The sequence below is a fragment of the Branchiostoma belcheri genome, unplaced genomic scaffold (genome assembly GCF_001625305.1).
Source record: "Branchiostoma belcheri isolate BF01 breed outbred unplaced genomic scaffold, Haploidv18h27 scaffold6, whole genome shotgun sequence".
In the NCBI taxonomy this organism is placed as follows: domain Eukaryota; kingdom Metazoa; phylum Chordata; class Leptocardii; order Amphioxiformes; family Branchiostomatidae; genus Branchiostoma; species Branchiostoma belcheri.
Window position 1 is genome coordinate 2,038,483 of NW_017804242.1, and position 17,966 is coordinate 2,056,448.

The 17,966-nt window shown below is 42.4% G+C and overlaps 1 protein-coding gene across 1 annotated transcript; it reads left to right on the forward strand.

Moving 5' to 3' along the window:
- Positions 1–2,657: 2,657 nt before the first annotated feature.
- Positions 2,658–17,880, forward strand: LOC109482347. The gene is made up of 13 exons (XM_019785031.1): positions 2,658–2,939; positions 4,559–4,722; positions 5,005–5,118; positions 5,207–5,297; positions 5,661–5,850; positions 6,099–6,204; positions 6,433–6,565; positions 14,363–14,538; positions 15,110–15,350; positions 15,580–15,736; positions 16,636–16,735; positions 17,019–17,203; positions 17,656–17,880. Exons 1-13 carry the CDS (start codon positions 2,699–2,701, stop codon positions 17,837–17,839), a joined length of 2,082 nt encoding a protein of 693 aa, XP_019640590.1. The 5' UTR covers positions 2,658–2,698; the 3' UTR covers positions 17,840–17,880.
- The last annotated feature ends 86 nt before the right edge of the window (positions 17,881–17,966 follow it).

A 17,966-nucleotide genomic window follows, 5' to 3' on the forward strand; every position in this document is an offset into this window, starting at 1 on the left:
GCGGAGACAGACAAATTTCTGTAGCCTCCACGGGAAGAAGGTTAATGGGAAGTATTGTTGGGTTCAGAGCAACCTAATACAGAGTCAAAGCTACAGAAGCTTACAGGTGATGTCTTGTCCATGCATTATTTATTGCCACTGTCGTAGTTTGCCTTCATACTAACCCATTTTTATCTCCTTTACCAAGTCTAGATATATCCCATTTGCAAAGCAAACTACATAAATGACGTTGAATGTTTGATAATAGAAGAAAGTCGGAGAGAGCCAGTTCCTGATCACGCCCTTGGATGATTGATGGATCATTGATTGATTGATCGGGGGTAATAACTCTTGGGACGAACAACAAAGCAGTATCGTTTGCATTTAGGAGAAAAGGCGTGAGAGTATTGATAACGCCGGATTGACGTCTTCTTACAAAGATCAAACGGAAAGTAACTAAGAGGTTTCTTTGTCAACAATCTCTTGTTGAAATCTACCCAGAATGGTGTCTACAGTAAAGAGCGAGCGAGGGCACTGCTAGTGCTATCGCAAATAAATACTAGTAGTCCTCTAGACATCACTAATCTTGTATTTGCTCAAATTCGTTCTGCATCTGTAGATATGGAAAGGTAGATTTTATGGTTTGCGCAGACATAACTATGTTAACCGTTGAGATGAAAATACCTGCTTCATTCAGGAGAGAAAATATCATTTGTACGTCAAAATGATATGACATAGCCTCCATGTTAACGAAGTTCAAGCGTGTAATTTTCGGGGCTGCTGTTTAATTTTTTTTACCTGAGAGGTTCAGCAATCAGATTCCCTTCTCACGTGTCTGCTTAGTGTATCCTGTATCCTGGTAGACTTCAACCTGTTCTAATCCCAAAGTAAGAGACAGGTACGTAAGAAGATTTTCTATCACGACACTGAACGATTATCGTGTACGCATCATCTCTTACAGGTCCAGGTCTGGACTCTGTCATGTGACGCCATATGCGAGACGGTTTGGCACAATCAAGGACATTATATATCGTCCTTGGTACACTGGTGTACATGTAAGATCGGGACGTGCCTGACACCAAACGGTGCACGGCGTCCCTTCCCTGCAACTATTTCACAGCGTGAACTTCACACTAGACTATGAGGGAGAGGGATGGGTGTCCACTGATGTCTCTCTTGGCTTAGAGTCGTAACCAAAGATTACCATGTCATATAACATGTGACATGACTAGAAAGTACATAAACCAGATGGAAAAGATTCAACATTTTTTTCACTCAAGGGGGTTGGCTCCTCACACTATAATCTAATTCTTTTAAGTATGTACAAAGATTTTAGAATTTTATCACTCCAGAAGAGACTACATTGAAAAACGTGAAAAAAGAGCACAATCGAACGGCAATTGCTAATTGATATCATCGTAGGCAATTGTAAGGTAGGCATCAAATCTTTATGAAAATAGAAATTATTATGTTTCGGGGGATATACAAATTTAGAAGGCTTTTTCTTCTGTCTTGCGCCCTTTTGTTCAATTGATCTCCCGCCATTTTGTTTCTTTACCGCTATCAACTTAACAACCTGCTAACAATCTTACCTCCGGATCCTCTTAGGGTGGTTTATCTCTCTATAGCCTCCTTGCTCCTATCTTGTTTCTTGTGTAGTCTTCCACGGTGATTTCAACACCAAAACTACATAGTTGCAGAGTGTGACAGAAATCTCTCTCGTGGCTCCAGGCCGCCAAGTTAAGCCAACAGGTGCCCCAAACTGACGTATCGTTTGTGAACGAACGTCGATAGAAGAAGAGAAGTAGACTGCGGGGCGTGGTGTCTCATTTCTCTGGTAAATTGTTAGAGAATGCTTTTATTTAGGTTACTAACAACCCGATATGCCCTGCTACTGTTTACCCCATTCACTAGACTTGTCTTGTCCTGTGATTTATGTTGTTACGTGTGTCAACTTTGTAACAAGGGAAGAGTCTTGTGTTAAAGTGCGGAGCCCTATCGTATTCCCGCGTCCGTACAGTTGAGAACACGTTACAGTAGCTGCCCTTTTAAGCGCTTCCAATAGGTACGAAATTCAATATAAACACACAGAGCACTTTTTCCATAAACATTGTGTCTATTAAGCCTCAGCAAAGATAAAGTCGAACTTGAACCAGCTCTCATTGGTGTCAACAGTATACATGAATTGGCCATTTGCCTCGTTTCTAAGAATCCTTTGTGCCAATTCAACGAGCACTGAAAAAGTTCAAACAGATTCTGGCATATGTGGCAGATGTTTAAAAAATCGGAAACCCTTAAACAGGTGATTCATGTAGTGATATATAGCTATTTTTTGGTGTAGTAGCTTTCTTCTAACACGAAAAAAGCGAATGAATTAAACAAAACTCCAAACATGTGTGCAAAAGTTTTAGCATGCACATTCACAAGATCGGAATTCCGACATTTTGTCCTTTAATTCACTCTTACACACTCGAGGTACTAGTAGTTTAAAAACCCGGCAAGGATGTACCAGTGAGTAAACAACTGAAGGCGGGAACTTTGAAGTACAGCCTTGAATCCGGACAAACATCGATAACCGGTAGAGGATACCGGACACAGCGTGGTGTATCGAACAAACTGCTTCAGTGCCTCAAACAGGTTTAAATTTAGAAATTTAGGTTCATCCTGGTCTTCCAGAAGGTAACTAGTCCGTTCTGTGTATTGTCTATCCGGCTGCACAATGGCTGACACCTGTCACACACCCTTTGTGACAGGTATCCTGTGGTTAATACTGACTTGGGCCGCTGTGTTAGTAAGTTCTCAAGTACAAGTACCGTTCGCCAGCAACTGTAACTTTGACGGGGGAGCAGGGGACCTTCTGTGCGGCTTCGTTCAACAAACCGTTGGGGATGACTTCGACTGGGAAGTCGGGTCTGGTCCGGTGGAGTCTCTCGGACTGAGCGGTGATCACACGGGCGGGGGTAAGTACCAAGGATTCACATAACATTTTCTTATTGCTTTATCTCCATATGTTGGATATTTGGAAAGAAATGTATGTTCACCGAATACGTTCAGTTTAGAACTAGATGATTCTTTATAATGTAGCCTTTTCGTCGATAGATAGAGCGGTTACCTATGCTATGATGATGCATTTTATATAATAGAATTTCATTCGAATTTAAACCGGTTACGTTATGCCATTTTTTTAATACCCTACTCTGCGGTTGACTGTCTTCTTACATAGCGCAAACATGAAGCAACGCTGCAGCTCGGGTCGATTCATTGACTATTTGAATAAAGCGTGAGAAAGTAACACGTGGCATAATTGAGACCCTTCTACAGTGGTAACAATGCACTTCGAGGTACACCGGGCATGCTTTTTTGATTAATTACCTTCGCCAAGAAGGTTATGTTTTCAGGGGCGTTCGTGTATGTGTGTGTCTGTCTGTAAACACGATAACTTGAGAAGGCCTTGATGGATTGTCTTGATACTTGGTAGGTGGGTAGGTCTTGATGAGACCTCAAAATGATTAGATTTTGGACCCCCTAGCGGCTTGTTATGGTACTGCAGCTGAACTTCCGGTTTTGATATCTCATGATCTAGACATGCTATGGTGATGAAATTTAGATGGTAGGTAGCTCTTGTGCTGGGGAAGAAGTGACGTGAGTTTAGGCTTGCTCTGGAACTGCAGCGATATATTCTTGAAAATATTCAAAAGGGGATAACTCAAGAACCGGTTGACGGATCGTCGTGATTTTTGGTATGTAGGTAGCTTACGTGATGCTTAATATAATTATGTGACAATTATGCAAATATGGATGTAATTTGCATAATTTATGGGGAAATTCTATAAATCAGCTGTATTCCATGATAGGACAATTAAAGCTTGTGACATTGGTAATTGACAACGAAAGAAACACAGGAAAATATTGATTATGTTAATAATGACCTAATTTGCATAATTAATGAGAAAATTTTATAATTATGTAATGATAACTGCCTGGAATTTCATACTTGTGGTATTTGAAAGTTAAATTGAGGTGAACATCATTAAACATAATTTATTCAAATCAGGACCTCATTTGCATAATTTATGAGGAAATGCTAGAATGCATTGTTTGTTAGTATAAGACTGTTTTTTGGTTGAGATTATGATAAAATGATATAATTCATGAAAATTAGGTTCCTATTTCTTAAATCAGGGGGGAATAATCTAATGTATAATTTGTCAGTCATAAAGATTAACATCATTTGGCGAAGGTATGAGATCGGGGAACTCTAGTTCATCATAATATACCAACTCTCTATCAATGGATTCCAACTGCAAAATTAAGTACATATTGGCATGTACATTGGCATATTGACACATTGACAACCTATGCATTGCGCATACACGCCAGTATTTTTTTTAAATGCCTGCACGCTAGACTTTCACTAATAATCTGTAAAATCACATTCTGATCCCATATATAATACATAGTCTTTGTAAGGTAGATAAGTCTCATATATCTTTACATAACAGTAGATGCCATATACGTTGTACCTTCTACAATGGCTGTGCAATGAAGTTTATTGTTTAACAATCGATTTTTCATGCAGGGAGTTATGCCTACTTCAACACCACCGGCAGAACCCCGTCCCAAACCGCCATCCTGCGGTCCATGCAGCTGGCGTCCGTCATAAACCACTGTCTCACCTTCTACTACTACATGGCGGGGACGGGTGTGGGGTCTCTGGCTGTGCTACAGAATCAGATCGGAGAGGTATGTTAGACGTTTGACACCATTTATTAATGAGAATCTCAAATTGCGGCCTATGGGCCACTTTTCATTGAGGTCATGAGGAAAGAGGTTTCTGTTGATATATATACCGCATTTTTTTTAAATTTATTAGGCTTATCACACCTCCTTATACTGAGATTTTGTTTCGGGTGTGTCTGTGGGTTTGCTTGTGTTTCATTGGTTATTTCTATAAGCTTCGCACGTCAAGGACATTTAGGTAGGTTGACTTATATTCAACACTGTTCTATTTTCAATTCCCATCAGCAATGGCGGACTGAGCTCTGGTCGGTAGAAGGAGACCAGGGCCGGGAGTGGAGACAAGCCCGGGTGGACATCACGTCTCCACTGGATGTTGGCGGCACGCCTATGGGCTATAGGGTTAGTACAAATATATAGTATGAGAACTTTAATCTACGACAATCTTCATATATTTATAGACAAATGCATACTTGTATGTTTGCTTTAGATCAACTTTGACGCAGTGGTCGGCTCAGGGCAGCCGGGACTGATCGCGATAGATGACGTCGTCTTCATCAACGGACCGTGTGACAGTGACGGTAAGGATGCGCTCAAACTTCACTCGAACAACATACAGTTGTCATATAACTGGTGCATACACTGTATTGTGATGCCAGCATTATATTTTGTTCTTCATTGCGGTCACTCGGTCACCAACGCACCCAACACTACGCTTAAGTGTGCTAGAAAATGCAGTAACGTAAAACCAGAGGTCCCGCGTTTCAGGGGAGCCACACATCGAGCACGTTAAAGATCCCACCACGTTTAACGGAAAGAGTAAGATTTACTACTGTACAAAACTGGCGTGTTACACCTAAAGATGGGGTTAACGGCTATGGGAAACAAATAAGCCGAGGACAACTACCAGTTTATCTCCCACTGTGTTCCCCTGACCACGACAGGTTGTAACGTACCACTGGGGATGGAGAGCCGGTGGATAACAGACGACCAGATCACCGCCTCACCCAGCGGCCAGGACTACCCGCCAGCTAAGGCTCGTCTCCATGGTAACGGCTGCTGGATACCCTCCACTCCCCACAGTTCCTGGCTGCAAGTGGAGTTCCCCACTACCATGATCTTAACTGGTATCAGGTTAGTAGACTTTATCATATGATAGGACATCAATACATTAAACTATGGATCGAAGAAAGCACGCCTACAGAGCATTCTGTAAGCCGAATATTTGTCTTCCCTATTTTATCTTGAGTTGACTACGTGCTTTCCTGTGATCGTATTTTTCGTACAACTATTTCACAATTTTTTTCACAATTAAATTTACTGGAAATTTACATTCGAACATGTTTGACCTACTTCATTTTTTTCTTCTCCCTCTTTATTAGAACCCAAGGCTTTAGAACCGGGTGGATAACCAAGTACAAGGTCGAGTACTCCGAGACACTGTCTTCAATGTGGATCACGTGTAACGCGTTTATAACAACTGACCAGGTGAAGTACTTTCTTTACTCTTCGATTCGGACTGAATTATCATGTTGACAGATGCACCAGTCCAATGAAAAAAAAAATATTGTTGACAGAAGTTGGTTGGACTTTTAAGGTTGAAGGTCATTGACAATGCATTAAAAAGGATCTTCAACTTTGACATATTACCCCACAGTGCATCAGATTGTATATATATACACTAGCTTAACTATATCATGACGTTTTCTCCCCCAGCTGACCGGAAACGTTGATGCAGACAGTGTTGTGGAACACCTGTTCTCAGGTCGGCTCCAGGCGCAGCGCATCAGAGTCATTCCTATACAGTATCACATGCAGCCCAGTCTCCGGCTGGAAATCATCGGATGTGGTGAGTTCTTCGGTGAACATAACGGTTACCACGTCTCGGTACGCCCTAAAGCTAATCTCGGTGCAAACTCCCCACACAGACCTTAGAAACGTATCTAGCTTGCCCACCCTACTATAGAAAGCCTCATAATTGCCAATTGTTACGTTACGAATGGTGTTTGGAAGAATTTTTTTTCTTATCTTAGCCAAAAACTGTTAAAAATTGGTTGTTTGTAACAGGCCATCGATCTCAAAACTACTTTGTTTGTAACAGACCATCCAAATTATTGCAGGCAGTCGTTATTTGTCATTGATGTATACGTAGAAAGTATAGAGTAGAAATCTCACGCAATATTGTTCCCAATAACAGACTATGGATCCTGCACGTTTGATGTTAGCTCTTGCGGATACATCAGGAACTACAGCATTGCTGACTTCATGTGGACGTGGAAGTCCGCAACAGGATCAGAATTCTGGAGTCCTACCAGTGATCACACCTCCGGAGCAGGTGCGTGGTCTTGTTTTAGGTACATATTAAGTGCAGTTGTTCACGCGGCCTTGTGGGATGACCACGAGAGCGATCTAGAATAGGGTGATTTCGTGATTCCAGGCTACTCCCCACCTTGGTTTTGGAGTTGTTGGGAGCGAAGTCATGCGAATGTCACATATGAATGTGAATGGCTATGTCAGAAGGCACCTGTTATCAGCAATGCTGCCCGGGGTCGCCTTTGTATTGCAATTTCAATAAAAAAAATAAGTGCAAAGATCTTAAAACCTACTGAATTTTTTGTTATAATCAGAAAACTGATATTTCTACCATCCACTGTATTTAGGAGGCTCCTTCCTGCTTGCCGACGCCACGGGAAGACATGTTGACGACACCGCCATTCTCTCCACGGAGGTTCAGCCGCCAACTCCGGCAAAATGTGTGGAGTTCTTCTACTACATGGACGGTCCAGATGTCGGTGAGCATGACCATTCAAACCATACCTAAATAGGACTCAGAAGTGCCGAATGTGAAACAGTAAAGATCATTGGCGCTCTATCTAACTATACCTTCAAAAAGCATTTGTGCCATATACGCACTGAACAATAATCCGTTTCATGGTTCCAACTGGCTACTCATGTGCAGCGTGATACATCTAGTTGGTAAACTGTCAAAGTTATGATAATGGTACATACATAATATATACATGTATGTTTATGATTCGTGCAAGCGGCACCTCATATCTCAATGCACATTGACTCTTTAGGTGCCCTGAACGTCTACCTGAAGAGAGACGACATGTCATTGACCGATGCGGTTGCCATGACACCCGCGTGGAGGCTTGTGGGACAACAGGGTGCCGGGTGGCGGAGGGGTGGGATAGAGATTACTGCCGACTTCCCTTATGAGGTACTGAAGTAGTGTTTGTTGTAGGTACTGTTTCTGATTTGTTTGTGTGTGCGTTCGTATGTGCGTGTGTGTACGTGCGTATGCGTCCGCGCGCGCGCATGTGCGTGTGTGTGTGTGTGTGTCTGTGTTCTTGTGTGTTTGTACAGTTAAATGACAGCCCGTGGGTGGGGGACTCCCCTAATCACAGACCACAAAAGGTCAGACACTGGAAGTTAGGTCCCAGAAGCTGCTGTCCTGGAGGCAGCCTGGAGTCTGTTTCCCAATGCAAATGTTGTCTTTCGTGCTGCTAAATTCGAATACACCAACCACGTAAAACACAAAATAGCCTTGCAACGTTCATATATAGTTAGAGTTGTTAACTAAATCCGTCGGTTTCCCCCAGGTTGTGTTCCAGGCCGTTATCGGGGATGGGGGTGTTTTCGGGTACGGAGACATCGGACTGGACGACGTGTCAGTACGAGAGGGGCTGTGTCCTTATCCGGGTAAGCTGTCATATCCATACAGATCATCTTACGTTTGGAAATGGTTATAATACAATTTTCGTGGTCAGTACTTAGACTGAGTGATACGAAAGATACCAATGTCAACATGTTTGAATATTGGTCGTAATTCTGCAACGACAAACTCATTTGTACACACGTGCCTGTACATGCACAGAACAGATAAGTGCATTTCATCTCATCTTAAACAATTATAAATGCAATATCACTTAATTTGTGGAGGCGATCGAAAATAAATTTCCTTTGCAATTTCCCATGACAGAGTTTGACGAGTGCCTGAGCTCCCCTTGCCTGAATAACGGCACGTGTACAGACGGGAAGGACAACTACACCTGCACGTGCGGGGAGCAGTTCTACGGACCCAACTGTGAGCACGGTAGGTTCCACTTAATTAAGGTCCCCTTTCCATGGCCACTAGACTAGACGGCGATAGGGACCGATTGTGTGACCCTTGATTTTATAATTGGAATATGATGCACGATGATTAACGGTGATGTTCTATGCCTCACTTTTCATGGTGAAGGTTACATGACATTCAATGAATATGTAGATAAACCATATTATTGATAATTCTAGATATGGATGATTGCAAGAGCGCCCCCTGCCTCAATGACGGGACCTGCATCGACGGCGACCGGAACTACACATGCACCTGTAGCGACGCGTTCTATGGGAGCCAATGTGAATTACGTATGTTTTCCCTCATTTCTTTTAAATGGATGATAAGGGCAAAGTATTGGGTCCTGTTAAAGACTCGAAACCAAAACATTTATAGTCTTACTCTAACCGCAAACCTACTTGAACTTAGGGTAATAAAGATACGAAAGGTTCTTAACCAACATTGTTTCATGGTTTCAGCTGTACAATGCCCAGCTCTGGTGGCCCCAGTTAACGGAGCTCTGAGTCCTGAGGGAGCGAACTCCTACCAGGACGTGGTTACGGTCACCTGTGACCGGGGGTACGAGCTAGCTGGGGCCTCTAGTTTAACCTGCCAAGCTGACCAAACATGGAGTGATGATGTTCCAGCATGCATATGTAAGATAATCACTACAAGTGCAACTTTGTAGTTTAATTGCAACCAAGCGACTAATCGGAAACCTTTGACTTCTTAATCATCCAATGCGAAGTTTTACTACTCACCAAGCTAAAACAAAATATGGATTGCTATATTGAAATTAAAACTGTTATCTACTTGTACACCAGTTATAGTTTGTGTCCCCGAGACCCTGGCTCTCACAGACTCCGTACCAGAAGGATACATCATGTCACCAAACTACCCTGGAAACTACCCAATTAACATGGACTGTTCTTGGACAATCACTGCACCCTCAACCACAGCCGTCCAGCTGGACTTTGTGGAGACGTTTAATCTTGAATATGGTCCGACGTAAGTGAATCACACGAGATTTACGAATGGTTCAAAGATCAAATATCGACATCATCCACATCCAACTCATTTTTTTTACCATTTTTCCCTTCCCTCAGATTTATTTTTGCTATTCCGTGATTTTTGTTTCCTTCGACGAAACACTGATAAGAAATCACACGATTTTGTGTGCCATGGATTCCCAAATAACGACTCGATCAACGCGAGTATCCAAAAGACTTTATCCATTTACGAGTATACGTTTTTTGAAGTCACTAATTTTTCCTTGTGTCTGAATTATTCAGTTGCCAGTTCGATCATGTAAAAGTTTTCGAGGGATACAACACTTCTGCTGTCTTGGGCACATTCTGTGGAGCCACTCTGCCTTCAGCAGTCCGGACAGTGGACAACGTCATGGTGGTTCTGTTCCACTCGGACTACAGTGTACCAAGTACAGGGTTCAAAGCCAAGTACAGTATGGGTAAGTACACCTTACCTTAACTTACATACCTTACATTTTCCCACTGGTGCCTAGCCAGCTGTTGGCCTTCGGCAGCTTCTGAGACTTAACTTCCTGTGTCTGACCTTTTGTGGTCAGATTTGTACCGCTTAACTTTCACTCAAACACAGTCAGAAGCTCAAATAATTCAAGAGGAATTATTTCTTTAAAAATTATTTCCTTATTTCAGTTAAAAAATGCGCTTCTCTGACGGCCCCAACTAACGGAGCGCCGAGTTCTACGGGACCGCACTACTACCAGGACGTGGTAACCTTCACCTGTAACCAGGGGTACGAGCTGAACGGAGCCTCCAATGTGACCTGCCAGGCTGACCAAACATGGAGTGATCCTGCTCCAACTTGCATATGTAAGACGGTTTACAAGTTCAAATACATATGTTTTGAATATACATGGTGGAAAGTATGTGCACTGTTATCTCTTGGATAGATGTGATATGAGTTATACTGGCGTCGTTCCTATACGTAGAGATTTTAGAACAGCAAAAATAGATAACATGGGCAAACACTGCTCGTGCTACCGGTTTGGTAAACCGGATGTAAAGAAAAATATTTTCTGTTCAACTGGCAAGATTTCATACTTGCGAAAGCTAAGCAAAGTTTTGAAATTATCTGTTTGGTCATCAGCTACAGCTTGTGTCCCTGGCGAGACCCTGACTCTCACAGACTCAGTACCAGAAGGTTACATCATGTCACCCTTCTACCCTGGCAACTACCCAAATAACGCCGACTGTTCTTGGACAATCACTGCACCCTCGAACATCCAACTGGAATTTCTGGAGCCGTTTGACGTAGAACCTGGTACTAGGTACGTTAATCACATGAGATCTACATCATTCACATTTAGATATTCTCTTTCCATGTTTCCCTTCCCTAAGATTAGAGCATAACAACAAAACCTAGAGTCTTTTAACTCCATGATCAGAGAAAGGGAAACACGTTGCTCTTTGGTTTTCGTGTTCTCGTGAAATTGAGTGAAAGAATTTGAATACTGCAGTCACTGACGAAAAGTAGTGGATACTACTTGAAACGCCTGACAGTTCTCAAATTCTATCCAGTTGCTTGCTTGAGTTCACTTGTGTATCGGTTCATCTACGTGGTACTGAGTCACTTATTGTACCTTGTGTCCGGTATATCCAGTTGCCAGTACGACTATGTACAAGTCCTCGATGGACGATACAGTGCTTCTCCCATCTTGGGCAAATTCTGTGGATTCACCCTGCCTCCAACCGTGCGGACAGTCAGTAACGTAATGACAGTGCAGTTCCACTCGGACTATAGTTTTCAACATACAGGGTTCAAGGCCAAGTACAGCATGGGTAAATACTGCACTGCACTTTTGGTCCATTGAAATTCTGGGGATATCTTTACATTGAGGCTTTCTTAACTTGACATTTAATTGACAAAAATTTGACCATCGCGTGGGTACGGTGTTACCCTCCATACCTCATTTATTTGCATGTAATCGCACTAAGTACCAGAAGGTACCGACGTGAAAAAATGGTGGGTAGATAAACGATTAATGTGGGCAATTTTAACAGGCATGTATAAAACATATATAAAAAGAAAATAATCAAACGGATTCGTCTCACTTAACTGTCCACTGAAATGTTACAGTTATACAGTGCCCAACGCTGACGGCCCCAGCTAACGGTGAGCTGAGTCCTGCAGGACCGAGCTACTACCAGGACGTGGTTACGTTCACCTGTAACCAGGAGTACGAACTGATCGGAGCCTCCAATCTAACCTGCCTGGTCGATCAAACATGGAGTCATCCTGTTCCAACATGCACACGTAAGACGCTTCAATGGTACAAGACCACATGTTAAGTTTTGAATAAACACTAAGAGGTGATTAAGTAAGAAAATATTGGTCTAAAAGGATCATCGAAAAAAGATGTACAACAGTTCATTTACTTTCAAACACAGACAGTTCTTCGGCTGCTGTACGTAGATGTATTGGTTCGTTTGTTACGAGCACCTGACATGATTTTATATCTGTGACTACTGTCTATTTCATTTTGTGCATCAGCTACAGCCTGTGTCGATGGCGACACACTGGCTCTCAAAGTCTCAGTAAGAGAAGGGTACATCATGTCACCAAACTACCCTAACAACTACTCAAATAACGCCGTGGTTCCATGGTTCTGCTCCAACTTGCACACCTAAGACAATTTAAAGTTACCAGAACACCCGCGATGAACATACATTTAGAGAATAGCTGATACTATGAAAATGGACAAAAGTGTGAGGATGATCGAAATGAAAACTTTGCAACACGCAACACTTCATATGCCAGCAAACATCTGACAATTCGTTTGGTGTTGAAGATGAAGATTTTCTGTTCTTAGGATTTTAGGATTTCACGGTTGTGACTCCTATATAAAATCTTTAAATTGTTTATTTGTGAATCAGTTACAGCTTGTGTTCAGGGCGAGACCCTGACTCTCACAGGCTCAGTACCAGAAGGTTACATCATGTCACCAAACTACCCTGGCAACTACCCAAATAACGCCGACTGTTCTTGGACAATCACTGCACCTTCAGCCATCCAGCTGGACTTTGTCACGTTTGACATTGAACCTGGTACTAAGTATGTGACTTACATGAGATTTACATCAATCACATTCAAATCTTACCAATCTACTGCCATCTTTCCCTTACCTAAGATCAGAAAGGGAGATTTTTTCATTCTCTGTTGCTCTACGAGTTGTGTGTTCCTGCCATGAAACAATCATGATAAGAATTGAAGTTTGACATCAAGTTTCATCAAAGGTTTGTTTGGAGATGTATTGTTGCTTTATCTCACGATTTTCAAGAGAAAAAAAGTATTATAATCTTGTGCTGTAACATTTTCATTCAAGTTCCAAGACAACAATTATAACCTAATGTTGACATATGAGGTACCATATCTATGCCTGTTTTTATTGGATTATTGAGTCATTTAGTCAATCTTGTGTCTGCAATCCTCAGTTGCCGGTACGATTATGTAAGAGTCCTCGATGGACGAGACAGTGCTTCTCCCATCTTGGGAAAATTCTGTGGAGACACCCTGCCTCCAACCGTGCGGACGGTCGGTAACGTCATGTCAGTCCAGTTTCGCTCAGACGGTAGTGGGTCGCGCGCAGGGTTCAAGGCCAAGTACAGTATTGGTAAGAACTGAAGACTACATTAAAGAACATTGTACTGTTGTGTGAGTGGTGCCCTCTTTACAGCAGTCTTTTTCTAAGCAAAACAACTTCTGTTAACAAAATGATTTAATCAGCTATTCTTACCGATGTACGCAGATGTGGCAACCACTGATGTAACGACCACTGATGTAACGACCACTGATGTAACGACCACTGATGTAACGACCGGCGATATGACGACCACTGATATGACGACCACTGATATGACGACCACTAATATGACCACCACTAATGTGACGACCACAGAAGCGACGACCAGAACAGCTCAGCCTGGAACGGTCCCAAACGTCACTTCAGTCGTACCAGAGACAACCTACAGGACAAGCACAACAGGGGTGCACACGGGGAAGCCTACCGATATCTTCACCAAGCCGTCACTTCCTTCAGTCGTAGACGGCGAAGGTAATGAAAAATATCACTTTTTCACTTCTTCACTTCTCTCTATTTGGTTTCTCACTTATGATTAGCAGTACCACACAATGATATCTGATCTTTTACAACGAGTATTAGATATTAAAAGAATTGGTCACTCTGTATACGGCAAACGATGTTGATCTGCAAAGTAATAAGTCACATTCCTCATAGTTCGTCATACTTTTGATGAACTGTATGTAGGGTTGTGAACTTATGGCAGAACAAACCGCCAACAAGAGTCCAAGAGAACATGTTCGGTAACAAGACGACTGGATCTTTTTACGACACAAGCTCGACTATCTCAAGACTGCCTTTTAGGTGCTTGGACGACCATCGTAAAAGAAATGTGGCCGGGCAGTGTTAGCTAGCAGTAAATATCTTACAATCATTCGTAAACGTAAAGAGAAATTTTGACAGGTCTGTCTTGTCTCCCCAAGCCTTCGCCATGTTGGAGTGTACAGGAGAGTCCATGCAGATTGTGTTCCGTCGATCACATATTCCAGACTTCGATAAGGATCATCTGCACCTCATAGACCCATCATGCACAGCGACCGGAAACGCCACACACCTCATCCTGACTGCTCCGTTTGAAGGATGCGGAACGGTCAAGACGGTGAGTACTGACGTTAGGGTTGAGGATTGTCAGGTTTTCTGATTGATTGGTTTCTCTGACAGCTCTCTCTCTCTCTCCCTCTGTCAGTCAGTCTCAAAAGACTATGACTAACTCCGCAAAACAAACAAGATGGTTTATTCCTACTGACACGACAAATCAAATTTGAGCAATTAAGTCATCATACATTAAGTCATCTGACAGCTGCCCACCCCAATAAGCACAGTTTGAGTGGGTTACGCTCGGTTGTTAATTAAAATAACATTCTCTGGTATACACTGACTGTCTGCAGGTTTTTGGTTGAGTAGCTATCAGAGAAGGCAGTCAGAAAACTTTGCGCTCTATCACTCCAACATTGGCTTGGAGACCACTTCTTTATTGGCAAATTGCCCTAAACTTCATGTATCTCTTTTTCGATTTCTTGAAACTTGGCATCATCGCAATACTTCAATATTTCTATTTAGGACAATGGAGCAATGTGTTCTTTGTGTATTTTGAGAATTAGAAAATTTAAACACATTGAAAGAAAACTTCACAGTACTTTTGTGTTGATTCCTTTACATTATATCCTTAGGACACAGAATCAGAAATCATCTACTTCAACAAGGTCCTCAGCCACGACAACGACGGCATCGCCTTCATCACTCGCATCCGGGAACTTGAGGTGCCTTTCGAATGCCGCATGGACTCACGGGATACCGTGAGCGCCATGTTCAGCCCACAGGTCGAGAAGATCTACTTCTTCACGTCGGATCATGGGAAGTACAACTTCGACATGCAACTGTTTCAGTCTGTCACCTTCCAGCAGCAAATAGGTAGCATATATATGTTTTGCCACTTCAAGAACACTTTAATACAACAAACTTTTGTAAACATTGAAAGTATGACTCAAAGGCTAAAGTTTAACTTTCAACTTGAAGCCATTTAATTTTGGGAAGTTGCAATTAAACCGTCAACCGCAAAAGAAAAATGACTGTGAAATTATCAGTATCACTTGCAGTTTTCTCACATGTTCCAAAACCCTGACTTGGTCTTTTCCCCCAGACACTTTCCCGTACGTGGTACAGTTGAACCAGCCGCTTTACGTGCAAGTGGAGGTTTTGACTCCCGACCAGGATCTACAGCTGTTCGCAGAAAACTGCCTGGCCACTCCGACAGCGAACATGCAAGATCCAATGTCTTACACATTCATCAGCGATGGGTAGGCACTACAACAAATACCGTTCATATCAAGACAATGTTTAAGATATCATTATGGGTTCACCACACCACGAAGTGGTGTGGTGAAACCATATTGCTTTTTCTGATGTTTCTTCTTCTTCTTCTTCTTCTCCTGCCATTTTTTAAATGGATTCAGCTTCTTCATTTTAGGGCCCAAGGTCCTGAAATTTGGTATGGAGGTACAGTGGGCAAATACCCCTAGGCGTTTTTTGAATTATTGTGATACAGGCTTTTAGAATGGTTTTATTTGAGTTTTTTGGCTGTGTTATAGCAAATGTATTACTGTGTTAGTGTGCCTTGTTTACCACGTTTGGGCATGAGTCATCACAATGGAATGCAGGGCATCAACCAATAGGCATGCAGCTTTCCTCTATTCTTCTTGCTGATTGGCTGTTGGGATTTAACTTGATTAACACCTGCACAGAGCATTTCCACCTGCACAGAGCATTTCTTGCTGATTGGCTGTTGGGATTTAACTTGATTAACACCTGCACAGAGCATTTCCATACTGACAGTATGTCTGTATTCAAGTGTTTTGGTAGGTATTTCAAGCTTTCCTGCTCCAGCATTGGAATGCGGGGCATGGACGTTTTTTTTTTTTTTTTTTTTGAAAATCAACAGTTTGCATTATGCAATTAAAAATCCTAACCAATAAAGTAGGGAATAGCTATCCAACTGTTGTTTTAGTTGTATTTTACTTCATATTATAGTTATATCAATGTAAATCATTGTTTTCCCTTGTGTTTCTCATTCTTTCCCTGCCATGTCGTAAAATGTGGTGAACCCATCGCTGTATTTGCTCCATAGCAAATATTGGCCTTTCTAGTTTTGCCGTTAAATTTTGTCGTTGTCGAACGTAACTGTTTTTGTTTCATTTAGATGCCCGGTGGACAGTACCTTTCTGTCGCTGTTCTCGAGCAGCCTAAAACAGCAGCGTTTCAGTATCAACTCATTCGCTTTTGTCAAGGACTATCCTGAGGTAGACGCTTACTTTTCTCCCTAATTATGAGCTACATCGTTTATCCATCAGCACACACCTTCAACACATGGGTATTCAGAAAGATTTATTTGCTTCCTAATTCGAAAGCAGTATATAAATGACATTTCAAGAACAAAGGGATGAAATCTTGCAACATTTTCAAAGCAGCCATATTAGCCCTGATAAAAATCACGGTCATCGAAACGTCGGCTTACTAATGAACAAATGATTGTAAATAAAGAACTATTTCTATTCAGTATAACTTATTGCACGTTCCTTGCAGGTGTACTTACACTGCACGGTGATGGTGTGTAACGCCACAGACCTGACTTCTCGGTGTGCCCAGGGCTGCCTGCCGCCTTCAGCCCGGCAGAAGAGGACTGCTCCAGGTGCCGAGCCTCGGTACAACGTGTACAAGGGACCCATTCTGAACCCAGGGTACAAGCGATCCAGGGACACAGGTATGTTATCAACGGTGGTAATATTTAGTAAAGAGACTCTTTTTACACAACTAAGTATTTTATTCGGCCATATTGCTTGACTAAAAGGCTTGGTCGGGTCTTGGTAACGTTGTGTCTCTTTATTCAGTGTCTTACCAATCTGATGAAACTATTCACGGATATGTCATATTAGATTACAAAATTCAGAAACTGTTATGTATTACAATAATTTTGGAGCGAATCTGCTTGGAGATGATTACATTGATACATTCCAATACACACAAAAGACTCGTGGGAATTTCGACAGTATCATGCAGTATTACATGCAGCCTTCATGGTGTTCGGTCAGAAATTGGTCAGAAGTGCCAGGAATCTAACAAGGCATTTTTAATTGACCATTGCACAACATTGCACAGTAAAAGACCTATGCCAGTCATACAGATACACATACAGAAAATCAGCTTTCCCCACATGTCTTACAGAAGATGTTGAGGAGAATCGTGGGGCCCGCGTTCCTCCTGGCGTCATGACGTCACTGGTTATCGCCGTCGGGCTGCTGCTGTGCGCCGTCGTCACGCTGGCGGGCGTCATCGTCTACATGCGCAGGCGCACAGACCACAAGACGGCCTACATGGCTCTGCCGACTGACGATGGCCCGGAGTGAATGTAATCTCCAAGCAGATCATAGGGTGGTAAAACACAGTATCAAATTGGCCAGGCAGTATACATTGCTTGTTTGTTTGTTTGTTTGTTTGTTTGTTAGTTTGTCCAATACGCCACCCTTTCTGGTC